Here is a 14,679-nt window from a genome sequence, read left to right on the forward strand (position 1 = left end):
TTGTTGGACATCCCATCCCAAAACCATAGGCAGTAATGAGGAGTTATTTCTGTATGGACCACAACGCATGGGGGCATTATCAAGTCAGTTAACAATACGGGCCGTTTTTCATGGTTTTGGTAGAGCCCCTAGTTCCACTGGTGGCAACATTAATGTTAAAGTATTAAAAAGGAGTTCAAGACAATTCTTTGCTTTAAACTTTGAGGCAATCATTTTGGGAAGGCCCTATCTTGTTTCAGCTTGAACATGCAGTTTGGTGTGAAACTTTGACTGGCCTGCATAGGTCACTGACCTGAACACAAACACATTGGGAATAAATCCTAATGCCAACTGTAAACCAGGTCTAATCCCTAATCAGGTCTATGGTATAGGAATTTGTATCAGTATTATAAATTAACAATTGCTATTAATATATATTCATAGTGCTTAATAGTATTATTGTTTAAGAACAATTTGTATAAACAGTAAGTAATGGCTGTTAAATAGAATGGAAAAAGATTAATGTCTCACTAATCCTAGACTATTACATACCATGATATTAAGTTGATTAAACACAAAGCTTTTGTGTTTAATCATATTTAGTATAATATATGGTTAATAAACATGACTTTAAAAAACAAAATACTGAGTAGACCCCACCCCACCCCCCCCTTCATCAACATCATCCCCCACATGTCCCGATTCCTCACGAGTCATACTGTACTTAGTTGGAATGTTGCAGTTGATTGCGCCAAAGTGTCAAAAAGGCGCGAGGACAATTGGTCTGAAGAGCGGACAGTGAACTAACGGCAGACATGAGCGACGAAGATCAAGCCAAGCAGCTATTAGAGTGTGTGGGAAGATTGTCCCCGTCCTCGAGCAAGAAAGCACCACGGATGCCGAAGTGCTCCAGATGCAGGAACCACGGTTATGTCTCACCGTTGAAGGGACATAAACGATTTTGCAACTGGAGAGATTGCCAATGCCAAAAATGTAAACTGATTGCAGAAAGACAGAGAGTGATGGCTGCCCAGGTAATAAAGTTGTATGTGCTAACAAGCTAGTTAAAATTATATGTGTCAATTGTGTAAGTATGCAATAGTTACATTTATCACATTTGGAACAAATTACTTTGTATTTAAGGTTAGCGAGCTAGCGAACATATTTAACGTCTGTTAGCTAGCTAGATAGATTATGGTTGTTTTTGTGGTTAGAACTAGGCAATATTTATTTATTTTAAATGTAAATGTAGTTACCTTATTGACATTTGTTACTTTTATTGTGTCTTCAAGGTATAACATAACAATGGCTATTTGTTTACACACAATTGATACAAATCGTTTAACTAGCTAGCTAAACAACCACTTTAAAAGAGACACACGCCACGATGACGTCAAAAAGGTTGTCACATGTAGCTAGCAAGCAACCTCCAAATATAAAAATGTACTGCAGAACCTACTTTCTGGTGAATGAACACACGCATGCATAACAAGTGGTAGACCTTGGTAAGTAAATATGCTGCAAACTTGTTAGTAGAACAAACATATTAAGCCACACAATATTAAAGGACAAGATAGCGATGCGACGGAGCATACATCATTGGCACTCAATTAAATGTTTATTGCTCATTAAAGTGCTTTAATCACAAAATAAAATATCATGTCAGAACCCCAAAAAGAATACATAGCAGGAGAAAAACCTATATTGTTTCCCATGGTTCTCAACCCTGATTGTCAGGGACCAACTATCATGCAGGTTTAGACGTTCCCCTGCTCCAACACACCTGATTCGAATGAAGGGTAGTTAACGATCCTTTCATTTGAATCAGGAGTGTTGGTGCAATCGTTTATCTCCTGACTGTTGGCGACACCTTGTTTGCAGGTGGCCCTCCGCCGCCAGCAGGCCCAGGAAGAGGAGATGGGCATCTGTAACCCAGTCTCCATTTCCAGCTCTGAGATCGTAGTGAAGAATGAGCCATCAGGCGACTGCCTGTTTTCTGTTGGGGGAAGATCCTCAACCACAACGACCATGACTTCTGCTGCCTCTGCCTCAGGTCAGTCACAGGCCTGCTGCCTCCCCCTCTGCCTCAGGTCAGTCACAGGCCTGCAGCCTTACCCATGTGTTGTTCCTAATGGCAGAAACTACGTAGGCCCTGTTTCCCAGACATAGATTAAGCCTAGTCGTAGACTTAAAAACGTTTTAAATGGAGATTGCATTTTTCTCTTACTTTAGGACTAGGCTTAATCCATGCCTGGGGAAACTGAGCTGTAGAGTATATTTTAAAGAACATAAAAAAAACAAGAGACTTGTGTTCCAGTCTGCTGGAATTGTAGAATATACTTTACAGAGGTTCATTGGTCAGAGCAAAAATTTAATTTATCTCTAAGCACAGGCAGATGCAAACTCATGCACAGTAAGTCCTGTTGGCAGGCAGAACAATGTCGAAAGTGGCATTGCTCACCCAGGGATGCACCTTATCTCTTCCTGCAAGAAGGGGCGTGTCCTCTTGCCAGTAAGGGCTGTCATAGATTGTTCTCTGTATATTAAGTAGTTAACATAAAGCATGCTTTTACAATGAAGCATCTTGTGCATTGTTTAATTATGGAAAGACATGAGAAATGTTTCAGAATCAAAAATGCGTTAAATTATATTGATCTCTTTCATGAGAACTTAACTGTGGGAACGTTGAAAATGAATGGGAGGGGAAGTTAGAAATGTAGGTATTACCTAAAGTAGAAAGCACAAGTCTCCATTACCTGATTTTATGAGTTTCTGACCAATATGTTGCATAAGACAGTGACTGTGACAGATTAATGTTGAACATCATGTTAGATCAATCTTGTACAATTGTTTAGAAAGTGAAAAACATATAGATCAGATTGAAAACTGTTGAGCCTCTGCTCAACCATTGCATAAGGCTTTTGGGAAACCTTTCAAATATTATTGCCCGTATAAAAAAGGTTGGTTACATTTTCTGAAGTGGCTGTAAATGTCACATATTACATTTGAAATGCACTTTTCAGGCTCTCCTTGTCTGAATAATTTGTATTTATAAACCTAATTGTTCATCCATCAAAGTTTGCTTGTTATCTTTTGAAGTAGCTGACCGCATGTAAAACGTTTCCTATCTATAATGAACATGGCTTCATATCAAACCTCCAGAAGGCCAGTGAGTCACCCGAACAATACAGAAAGTAGGAAAGTGATAGATGAGGAGAGATTAGAACGGGGTACAGCCTCTTCCATCATCCTCTACAGTCGTCCTAGTGTTTGCGTGGCTGCTTGCTGGCCATATTTTGATTGCTTCTTGGCAAACTTTGAGAGACAGGCTGTTCTTGGTGGCCAGATAGGGGATTCAGGAGTGGAATACCAACTCGGTCAAGGTTGCCCACCCTGCCTAGCTTGTGCCACAGAGCTCTGTGTGTGTGTGTGCGCACGTGTGTGTAGCTCGTCTGGCCCCCCCCGAAAGAGGAGAGACACTGAAAGGAGTTGAGCACTCGCGATTATGAAAGACAAAAGGGTCAAACGGCTTGAGAAAAATGTGGCCTTGTTGATATGAAACGCTTTACAGATGATGTCTGATACTGGAATCATTGTTTTTCCGTCAAGACCAACCTCCTGTTTTTTGGTTTGTTCTGGCTAATATCATTACGTTTTTATTGTGCTACCTTGATCATTATTACCAGTAGATGGTGCCATCTGTCAATAATCCTTTGCTTGAATACCTCTTGTTTAAATCTTTATGGTTGCGGTCAACAATGTCAGGCATTTCTGACTTAAACCCTTTATATGTACAGAAATAGGCTAGGAAAACAATTGGTATTGTATAGCAACCGATATCAAAACTCAATTACCCGATTAACCAACTGTCACATGCTTTGCAATACATGACCACTACATAACCAATACGTACTCGGTACATAAGCAGTATTTCCTGAGTGGCGCTCAGTGTTTGGTATGACAGTCTTGTGTGTGCTCCGTGCTCCCCCAGGTGCCCGCCCCCCACTGTCTCCCAGCCCCTCAGCCACCAGCAGGGGCCAGCCTGAGGGGACGTCAGACCTGGTGGTGGATGCCTCCTACTACAACTTCTACCAGCCTTCCCGCTATCCGGCCTACTACAGCAACCTCTACAACTATCAGCAATACCAGGTGAATACAACTGCGTTACTGTGTACATACATTACCCCCCACAATACCAGGTGAATACAGCTACATTACTGTGTACCCCCCCCCCCCCCCCCCCCCCCCCCCCCCCCCCAATAATTCACCTTTAAACCTTTCACCAGACTCATCATTAGGCTTTTGTCATGCATGTTTTAGTATTCCCTCCTCCAGCTGGGGGTTCTGTAAGATTCTCCTGTGTCGGGCTTCATTTTAAAAAGTGTCCACCAACATGTCTTTCTGAGAGATTGTCCCATTTATTACTTGATCATTTATTGCTAGAATGTAAAATTGTGCATGTTCATCCTTTTAAATATTGGAACTGGAGAGAGGAGGAGGGAGTGTTCTTAGTAGAATCCCAGTCATATACACTGTGTTTCTGACTCCCACCCTCCCCCCAACAGTATAGGGCCACCAGGATTTATGTCTAAATGTTCCTTTGTGTGTCAGATCAGATTATGCATGAAACAGATTAGATCTATATTTCTTTGAGTGGGTTATTCCTCCACGGGTTGGTGATGGGCTGTGTTTTCACGGTGTTTGCACATTTGTGCTTCCTGATGGCAACATATTGTTCTGGGGTCACTGCCTCCGCTAACCTGTCTTCATGCAGAAAAGCCTGAACTGCAAAGGTCAGTGATATTAGCTGTTGAAGTGGCTCAGGCGTGATTTGTGCTCCGTAAAAAAAAAACGTCTGCATTAGCATATTTTAGAAATATTTAGCTATACTTGTTATTCATTATCATTGGGTTGAATGTTGAGCAGTGAGTTCTACAGTTATGTTGATTCCAGTGGGTTTCCTCAGATTAATGATTGGTATCAAAGATGGGGCAGGATTTGAGGTATTTTATCTCTGATGCCAATCGTCAATTAGCTCCATTTTCCAGAAAACGTAGACGGAAACAGACTAGTAGTTTGATAGTCCTGCATCCGGAGTGTTCTGGCCATATCTCAGACTGTTGTTCCACATAGAGGCTGAGGCAGAGTTTGTCACTGTCCTGTCTTCCTACAGCAAGACATCCCCACCCGACTCTCAACTGGAGCTCATCCACATCCAATGTGTCACTTTGAAGGTGAAAGGACACAACTGCAACAATTGACTGGTTTTATGGCTTACTGGATGAAACAAAGTTTCCGGACATTAAAAACCGTGCCCCAAAGATGCTTGCTTTATTTGTGTGTGCGTGTGTGTATACAACCATTCTCAGTCATGAACTACAACAAATCCTCTCACAGGGCGAAATGTAGCATCCACTTGTCATCTGTTGTGGGGGCATCTCTAAATCAAAGATGACACCAGACGTTGATGCCTTTTCCGAGAGAGATGACCAGACCCATTGATCACATGAACGTTCCGGTAACCTAGACTGCAGGGTTATGGTAAGGGGCAGAAGAGGTGTGTGTGTGTGTGATGGCTCTAATGCTTGTTTCAATGAGAGGTCCGTTTTTAGTGTGATAGTTGTTTTTTTGTTAGCGAGAGGCATTGCTGCGTGACTGAAGCTCAGGCCTATAAACGTGTCAGTGTTTGGCCTGCGCTGCTGTCGGAGAATAAAGGATGGGAGAGACCAGAACCACCATGCAGTGCCACATATCAGACAGGTACACCTTCAACAGAGGAACCCACACGTCCAGATAGAAGTCAGGCTTCTCTCATGGGGGGGGGGTCAGGACTGCTTGAGGATGTAGATGTTGCGGAGGAGTGGAACTGCAACGGCTTGCGTGAAAGTGCAATCTTAACTGCTCCTTGCAACACACTTGATTGTCTCAAGTCTTTAGTGGCAATTTAGGTTCAGGGGTTACCCTTCTGAATGTTAAACTCTCTGTTAGGGTACTGGAGATGAACTGTTTAGTGTATACGAGCCACGATGAGTCACGTAAGATGTGCTGTGGCGAATGTGTCTTGCAAAGTGTTCGAGCCAGAGTGTTTGTTTGAACTCGAGGGCAATCTCTCCGGTGTTTGTCACAGCCCAATACAAGTGCCAGGCGCAGCTTAAACAACAGTTTAGCTCTCCTGAGAAGTGATGGCGTGAACAACATGAGATGACAAATGACAGGCCGACAAAGAGATGGAGGTGAAATTGAAAACCCTCTTCAAAGTGTCCTGTGCCACTGAGTGAGTTGCCTGTTGAGGTTGTCCTGGGATTGGAGAAACCTGAACCGTTTGTTGCCGTCCCGTGTCCTGTGAAGTCAGCTAGGACTTCATACTTGTATTCCTCTCCTGACCTCTATTATATGTTAATGGCTGATTTGATAGGCTTGTCAAAAAGATATTCTCAGTTTTCATTCCCCTAAAAGGTGTTAAATTGCCAATGATTTTATAAACGGGTTAAATTGAAATTGTTATGTTGAATTGACCATTTTTAGGAAGTACCCTCTGACAACTTGTCCCTATGGCTCCTGACCACATGTGCAGGCGTTATGGCAGCGGCCAGGGTTCGATTCCAGCCCCGGCCCTTTGCTGCATGTCAGCCTCTCTCTCCCCTGCCTGTCCTGTCTTTCACAAACTGTCAGTATCAAATAAACTGTATAAAAAAAAATACTTATACCATTAGCCAGCACCGTTAAACGCACGATACCTACACATGTCTGTTCACTTTATTGTCCAAACATTTAATAAGGGAGTACCAGATAACGTCTGTGTTTGCTTGTGTCTCCGTGTTTGTCGAGCAGATTCCCAACGGTGACGGTCGCCTGCCCAGCCACAATGTGTCTCCCCAGTACCGGATGCACTCGTATTACTCTGCAGCCTCCTACCTGAGCCAAGGCCTTGGGACGTCTGCCTGCGTGGGTCCCATCTTCCCCTTGGAAGAGAACGGCACCTGCCCCGAGGCCAAGTCATCCTGTGAGTAGCGATCACACAGCCTACAGCGTCGAGTATTGCGCTCGCGCTGAAAAGACCGATCCACAGTGTGTTCGGATCCCTTTTTTTTTTTTTTTTCTCCACACATTTGTTGGTTACAGCTTAACGCCAAAGGTTCCCTGTAGATCTACACAGAATACCACACAAGGAAACATTTCTATTTTGTACACATTTATTAAAACTATTATAAACTATTGTATATGTGTGATATATATATATATATATATATATATAAGTATTCAGACCCTTTACGATGACACTCAATGTCTAAAACTTGATTGGAGTCCACCTGTGGTAAATCTATTTCATTAGACAAGATTTGTAAATGGATAAGATCCCACACTGCTTGTCAGTATACGAGTATCAGTACAGGAGCTCAGACCATGTTTAGTTCTTTCTCCTTTTTAGAAAAGGCTGAATTCCAGGTCATTCAAAATATACTGTAACCTAAATCCTCCATCTCATCTGCATGCATAGTTAACTTTCACCCTTCACCATTCCGTAATGTCCGTGATATGTTAGTTTTTTTGTAAAGTCATACTTAGTTTTTCCATGTGCCAATATTCTTGAGTGACCTTGCTGAACTGCACATTTTGGAGATTTTTTTTGGGACTGCTTATCAGAATAGAATACCCCTCCTTTGTACCACATCAACACCACTCAATGTTCTTTTCGTCACCAACGATAATGCCAGAACAACCAGTGCTTATGACTTGGCTCCCCTTAGCTTGAGTTGGGTCCTAGCGAGTGAGTGAGTGAGTGTGTGTGTGCTGTATCCAAACCTCCAGAACACTATGCTTTTCGAGCATGTCATGCATTCAATCAGGGCTCAATTATGTTTGTACAATGTTCACCCACATTGACCATTCAATACCCACATCAAAAATCCCCATTTATGTACCCCTGTAGATGTTTTGTTATCAAATTGTGTTATTGTGCTATCTGAACACACTCTGTGTCGGGCCTGGAGGACTTGAGGAACAGTCTGTGACTGGCTGAGGAGCCTCCCCCCCCCTTCCCGTGCGTTCTGCCAAACGGCGTCCATTGTATTTATCTCTCCTCCAGGAAGGGGTAATCAGTTGGCCAAATATAGGGAGCCAAATAACCTTCAGGAGTGCCATGCTGTCCTTTCTCCACCTGGCCTCCGCTGTCTCCGCAAAATTGCCTCTGGAGTTAGTGAGCGGGAACAGTTAAGATTTACAAACAATGATGAAGCTTGTCATGCGTCTTTCTCCATCCGTCACGCCGGGCGGAGGCGTGGGGTGGGGCAGGCCCGTCTCGGTGTTCTTCATAAAACCTAGCTCGCTGTGAAATACGCCCCTGCACGCCTGTTTACTGCCCCGAGCTCGTCAGCAGCGCGGCGCCGTAAATCGCCCGTGCGGGAGGTGACACCGCAGTCTATCAACCCCCTCCCCCTTCCCCACCTCCCTTACCTCACCTCGCCACCTCCCCGCGATGGAGGCACTACCCTGGGCTTCCATGATGAGCTGCCCCTCCTGAGTTATGGAGGAATTTCAGTGTTATATGAGACAGCTGTGGGTGAGGGTTTGTTGTTCTTTCAGTTGTTTGAAGTCATGGGGTTCTTTTTCTATCAAAAGTGTTTAAAGTTGTCCCTTGGTGGGACGCGCGGGGTTATGTACTCTGGAATGTCTGTGAATGCAAACAGAAACGCCGTTATTGTAGATGCGTCTGGTTTCAGACTGCAGGGTTGAAAGCTTTATCGATTCTAAGTTTGTTTTGTTATATTGGTGTATGCCCAGGATGTACAGTCATTTAAATGCAAATCAGAGCCTGGAGATATTGTAGATGTTAATCCTTCAAATCAATCGACCTGTTTGCACCCACTAAGTTAGAAATCCATTACTTTCTTTCCAGACTATATTCTATAGATTTGTGTCTGGTTCAATCAATAGTGTTCTGTATGTGAAATGAGTCTCTGCGTGTAGACCCAAGTCCATTCCAAGTTCTCTTCTCCTCAGAAAAAATCACAGATGGGGGGAAAAAAGACATTGGTGTTACAGAACGCTACTGCACTTAGCATTCAGTAAGTGTTATTCTCTCCTTGTGCGTATTGACCTTACCTGTTTCAACTTTTGACTTGAGACTTTATTGTCACCAAGGGGAAATTACTTTCCACAGCACTGTACGTCAGACAACCCCAGCACACAGTAACGACAAACGATGACAAACTGAAGTTTAGCGACTTCATACAGTTGTCTTGCTATTTTTTTACACCTACACACACATTCTAACAATACATGTGGTAGAATCATCCCTTTTTTTACAACTGTACACACAGTTACATTTAATATTTTCTAAAAACGACCAATTCAAAGAGATCGGCAGGGATTGGCTTTCTCTGTCATGTTAATGAGACTTAATTGGTTACGACAGTCTTGGAGTGTTGCGCCTCACTTCAAGACCATGCCATGAAAAGTGTCTGTACCGTCGGTTCATCAAAGTTGTTGAAGCAATGCCACGGCCAACCAATAGAGGGCAACACATCAGTACTGGCCCATGTGTGCCTTATGAAAATAATGCTGATAAAGGGCACTGCCTCATTTATTAGGTACACCTTGCTAATACCGGGTTGTAGATTCAAGAAGGTGCCGGAAACATTCCTCAAACATTTTTGCTTGTTGCCATGTGTGATTAACACAAGATTGTTGCCATGTGTCACTGCCGATTAGTCGTCTGCACATCTATGATATGACTCCCAAAGGTGTTCAGTTGGATTCAAATCTGATGACTGTGGAGGCCATTTGAGTACCATGAACTCATTGTCATTTTCGAGGAACCAGTTTAGGATTATTTGAGCTTTGATGGCATGGCGCGTTGTCCTGCTGGAAGTAGCCATTAGAAAATCGGTGCGCGTTGGTCATAAAGGGAGGGACATGGTCAGCAATAATACTCAGGAAGGCTGTGGCATTTAAATTATGCTCAATTGGTGCTAAGGGACCGAAAGTGTGCCAAGAAAATATCCCCCACACTATTCCACCAGCAGCAGCCTGAAGTGTTGCTACAAAGCAGGATGGATCCATGCGTTCATAATGTTTACACCAAATGATGACTCCACAGTAAATGAGTGTCACATCCTTGTTTGCATTGTCTGTTTTACAATAACCAGAATGGTGGGAATGGCTAAGATGGCTCTAGCTAGCAACTACGTTTTTGTTGACATGTCTGTAATCAAAATGTAGCTCTGGGACAATTGACATGCGTCAAGCAAGAGGCAGGAGATAGGCTTGTGTTCCTTGTGAAAGAACTAAAAAAGAAATATAACATGCAGAGAATATTCTTGATTCTGTTTACAAAGTGTCTTTTCTTTAGGGAAACTATAGGCAATTATATCAAGAGGGCCTTGTATTTATTTTTTGAAAGTGGTGGAGGTCAGTTTGGCACTTCATTAATAATAATAAGGAAATTCATTTTTCATCTCCAAAATAACGAAATATATTTGAAAAATTATTTTCTGTTTTGTAAATCGAAAATCAAGCGTGGTGTTTTAAGGCCATGTCACCCAACCCTTCTCCTACATGTAAGAAAGAATCAGAAGCAGAGCTCCTGCCTCCTCTGGGACTCCTCACCAAAGCCCTGCCGGCCATCTCTTAATCAGCTGCTAAGTGAAAACCTATGGCAGGTTTTAGCTGCAGGGAACAGTATAGAACGTCTTCTGCACTATATTTTGCATGAGTGCTTGGCTAAAACCATTGTGATTGGCTGCCATAGGCTCAAGCATTGTAGTAAGATTTTGTACAACAACTCCATTAACACCGCACCTGGGGCTGTATATAGATTAAATGACTTTGGTACCTCAGTTAGGCCCTCTTGTCTTCCTCAGACAGACACACACACTGCCCAGCAGCATGGCACATCTAAAGAGATTAGGGACACGTCATGTTCCTTTTAACAGCTTCAGGCCAAGAGGACTGCAGGTCATATTTTCTGAGCCTAATCAGGAAAGCCTTAGGGTATTAACATTAAGTAACTTTATGTCACTTTTGCTTATATTTGCCTTCTTGATTTCATACTTTTCTGATCGTTTTAAAGGAGTAACAGGATTTTGATAGTTCTGTAGCAATGCTATTTGTGTTCATTAATAATGGTCTGTTGGGTTGGTCATGTTACTTTGAATTTCATAGTGTGAACCACATGATTGAAGCCCCTTGTCTTGGTTTCAGTTTGGCTCAAATGATCGGGACTGTTGGCGATTTGACAAAAGTGTGTGCCGTTTAATAATTTTGAAAACAAGTCATGTATTCAAACTCATTTGGCATTTCTCCCAAGAGGAATCTCTTCTAGTTATATTTCCCCATAGCGATGCATTTCGCTTTTTCTTCAGTCCCTTACTTTCCTTTGAATCTTTTCACTTGTAATGAATGAATTATTGTTGTAATGAAAAGAGAATCTGACATCGATCAGCTACCCATCTTCATTATTGTTTATCCATAATGGTTCGACGTTTCATAGGAGAAGGTGGAAAGATAGACAGACAGGTCATTTTATGAGTTGATGGTGCACAGTAGCTGAGATTAACATTTAGCTTCGGGACAAGGCTAGAGTCCCGCCCCTCTGAGTCCCCTCTCTGGGGACAGATTGGGTAACAATGCAAGAGTAGAGGTTCTTCTGTGTTTAATTAGCCTTTGACCCCATACTGATGTCTTGTGTCAGCCAGCGCTGACCAGTCAAAACACTCACTAACACACCGATAATGGGGATTTGACTGTCCACAGTTTACACTAATGGGAAACTGAAAGCCAGCATCCTTTTCAACAACTTTGCAAGAGAGCATGGTCACATATTCCTCCTCTGTTGGCGCTTGGCTTCGGTAAACAAAGCCAAAACGGAATATGCGACAAATGTTTTGCTCAATTGCTATCAGTAACATTGTCACTTTTTACTTCTCTTTTTGTTTTGACGCAAACCTTGACCCCCCCTCACCCCCCCCCCCCCCCCCCCCCCCTCTCTCTCTCTCCCGCCGTCGCTGTCCCGTCTGTCTGTCTGCATGCCTGCCTGCTCTTTGACTGAGTTTTCTGGGCCATTAAGTCCTGCCACTGCCCTAATGATGAGCGATACGCCCATGTCGTTCCCCGCAGAAAGAACGTGCATCTCTCAGAGGGTCGCCCTCCGTCAAGTCATGTCCTAGCCCCTACGCTTTGTTGACCCTCTCTTGGAAGTCCAGGGCTAGTTTAATTTCTTTTAACATCTCATCATTTTAACAAGGCTAGTGGATTTGAGGCCAACCTTGCCATGAGACAGGAATCTCATAGTTTAAGACTCAAAATTAGTTTTTAAATATGGCTTATATATCATTTCATATGTTTTAAAAGATAAGTCGGTCAGTTAGTGTAAAAGGGGGAGGGTGCTGTTTGAAATGGATTCAAAGATTTTTGGAACAAGACCTCATGTTTCAGGGAATCTAGCCTCTCGCATACAGAGCACAGCCAAGTTTGTGCATGTGCGTTTAAGTTTGTTATCCCCTGTCTTCCTGTGACTGTGTAGGCACTTGAGCCCCATGGTGAGGGCCTATCGAGCATGGATCAGACAGAATTACCATCTCTTCTCACATCTGGGCTTTTGTTTCCTCGTCGCTGTGGCAGAAATGATTGAGCTTCTTTCACTTACTTCCTCCCTCTTTCTCAAGGCAGGGAGAGGGGGGGGGGGGAAAGCTTCCTTTTGTTAAACCACACAAAGACAGTTTAATAGTTTGGAAATCTTAGATAGCCCATAGAGACAAGGTACAAAGGGCAAAAGTTCATTTGAGAGTATATAAACCAGTACCAAGCATCTCTGACTGCTAAAGGCTGGCTTGTTTCACTTTTTGGGGGGGACACGTGGTTTTAAAGGGAAGCTGCAGACCACTATTTTTTATTTTACATGCATAGATAAGCAAAAGAAGTGCACTGGGATTTATGACTACAACTTATGCAAAAAATCTTATAATGAACTAAGTTTATTTTAACTAACATGTCTGACTACTGGTATTAATCTGCATTGTGTCTATTGCCTGGTCACGGAAAACAATACAGGTTTGACTGAATGTTTTTCTGGAAATCTCTCGCAAACCAATGGGGCCCTGAAAGCAGGGAGGTTTAGCTCTGACCATAATGTCATTAGGTTTGGGATTCCAGGTGAAATTGAGTTGCATATGCCACTGTGACAAAACTGTATACTATCGATGCCACATTCAAGCATGCCTTCTTCTGTGATCCGTCATGGCCAGAGGAGTCTGTCAGACTGCCAGATGGTGATGCATTTTCAACTCCAGAGACTGCAGTCGTACTGTTCTCCAGTTTGATGGTGGCGAGTTTTACGTCACTCCAACCAACACTTGGCTTAGTACATGGTGATCCACTTAATGGAGCTACCATAGGCTGTTTGAAACTCTTGTTGTAGGAAGTGTTGCAACCAAAGTCTTGGTGATTTGCTAAATGCTTCAAAGCTAGTTGAAACCGGAAGGTTCATGTTAGGGTCTGGGGTTACAGAAGTAAAACACTTAGATAAAGTTACTACAAATAAGGAAAGAAACATTGTGAACACAACAGCAGACATCTTTCTGGAAAGTGAACGCAGATATCCTGCTCCAAAGGTTAACACTTTCTCTCAAACCAACCACCGCCCCAGGAAATGTAGGGACTTACTGTCTAGTTGTTACTGGGTAGTGATAAGATACTATCATTTTTTAACTCAAAAACAACCCAACAGATTTGTAGAAAATGTTCTTATATGTAATTTGATGTGCCGATGGGGATTGACATCTGTTTCAAAACTTCAGATATGAAAGTGCATATTAGACATTTGGGATAATATCAAGGCTATTTATAAAAGCTAAGATAGAGCCACCTATATAGCTAAATGACAATTCAATAGCTTAAAAGGGAAATTGATACATATTGAATAATTCAACTAATTATCTCAACCAACCATTTTTTTTAAACTTGGATTATGAAATCAATTTGCAGGGACCTACCAAACTCCCCTATTTGTTGGATGGGGCAGTAAAATATAGGTCAAACTCTGATCTCAGGATTGTGTCTTGTTTCCTTCAGCCTTCGCCCCCAGTAGTGTTGGCGGCCATGACTCAGCGATGGGCTGCCTCTCCATCAACTCCCTTGTCAACTCGGAAGCTAAAAACGATTGTGAAGGCAACTCTGAGTCAGATACCTTCACTGTGGAGTCCATCATTGAAGGAGCCACCAAGTAAAGGGGGACAAAACAGCTTTTTGATACTTCTTTCCAAAATCAGTGTGTTCAAAGTATATTTATTTGTAGTATACACTGCATTTATTTCATTTTGTGTGGGTGGGGGGTGGGGCAAAACAATTATAATAAAGTTAACCAATGCTAAATGTGTGGAGCAAGCTAAAAAAGAGAATACAGTATTTAAAATATGAAGCATTTCAAGAGGAACTTCATTATCTGTACTTTTTAAAATTACATTCTGTGAAACTGGTTCAATATTGCATGTTCACACATTAGGGAATTATTTTTAAGGCTCTGGTGTTTGATGTTTTGAAAGAGATTTTTCAAAGAAAAAAAAAAACATGACTGTGGAATAGTTCTTTTTCTCGTTAACATGAGAAAGAAGTAAAAAAAGTTGTCGTTTTTTTCTGTGGTTCTGTGACAGCAGTTGCAAACAATTTGATGTTTGCAAAACAAATGTACAAACTACAACATGT

General features: G+C 42.4%; 1 protein-coding gene across 1 annotated transcript; it reads left to right on the plus strand.

The window, feature by feature from the left end:
* The first annotated feature begins 794 nt into the window (after positions 1-794).
* dmrt1 (doublesex and mab-3 related transcription factor 1) lies at positions 795-14,204 on the plus strand. Its single transcript, XM_047015819.1, has 5 exons — positions 795-1,013; positions 1,861-2,032; positions 3,971-4,128; positions 6,811-6,986; positions 14,063-14,204. The coding sequence occupies exons 1-5, from the start codon at positions 795-797 to the stop codon at positions 14,202-14,204; spliced, it is 867 nt and encodes a 288-aa protein (XP_046871775.1).
* The last annotated feature ends 475 nt before the right edge of the window (positions 14,205-14,679 follow it).

This window comes from Hypomesus transpacificus, unplaced genomic scaffold (genome assembly GCF_021917145.1).
Source record: "Hypomesus transpacificus isolate Combined female unplaced genomic scaffold, fHypTra1 scaffold_31, whole genome shotgun sequence".
NCBI lineage: Eukaryota > Metazoa > Chordata > Actinopteri > Osmeriformes > Osmeridae > Hypomesus > Hypomesus transpacificus.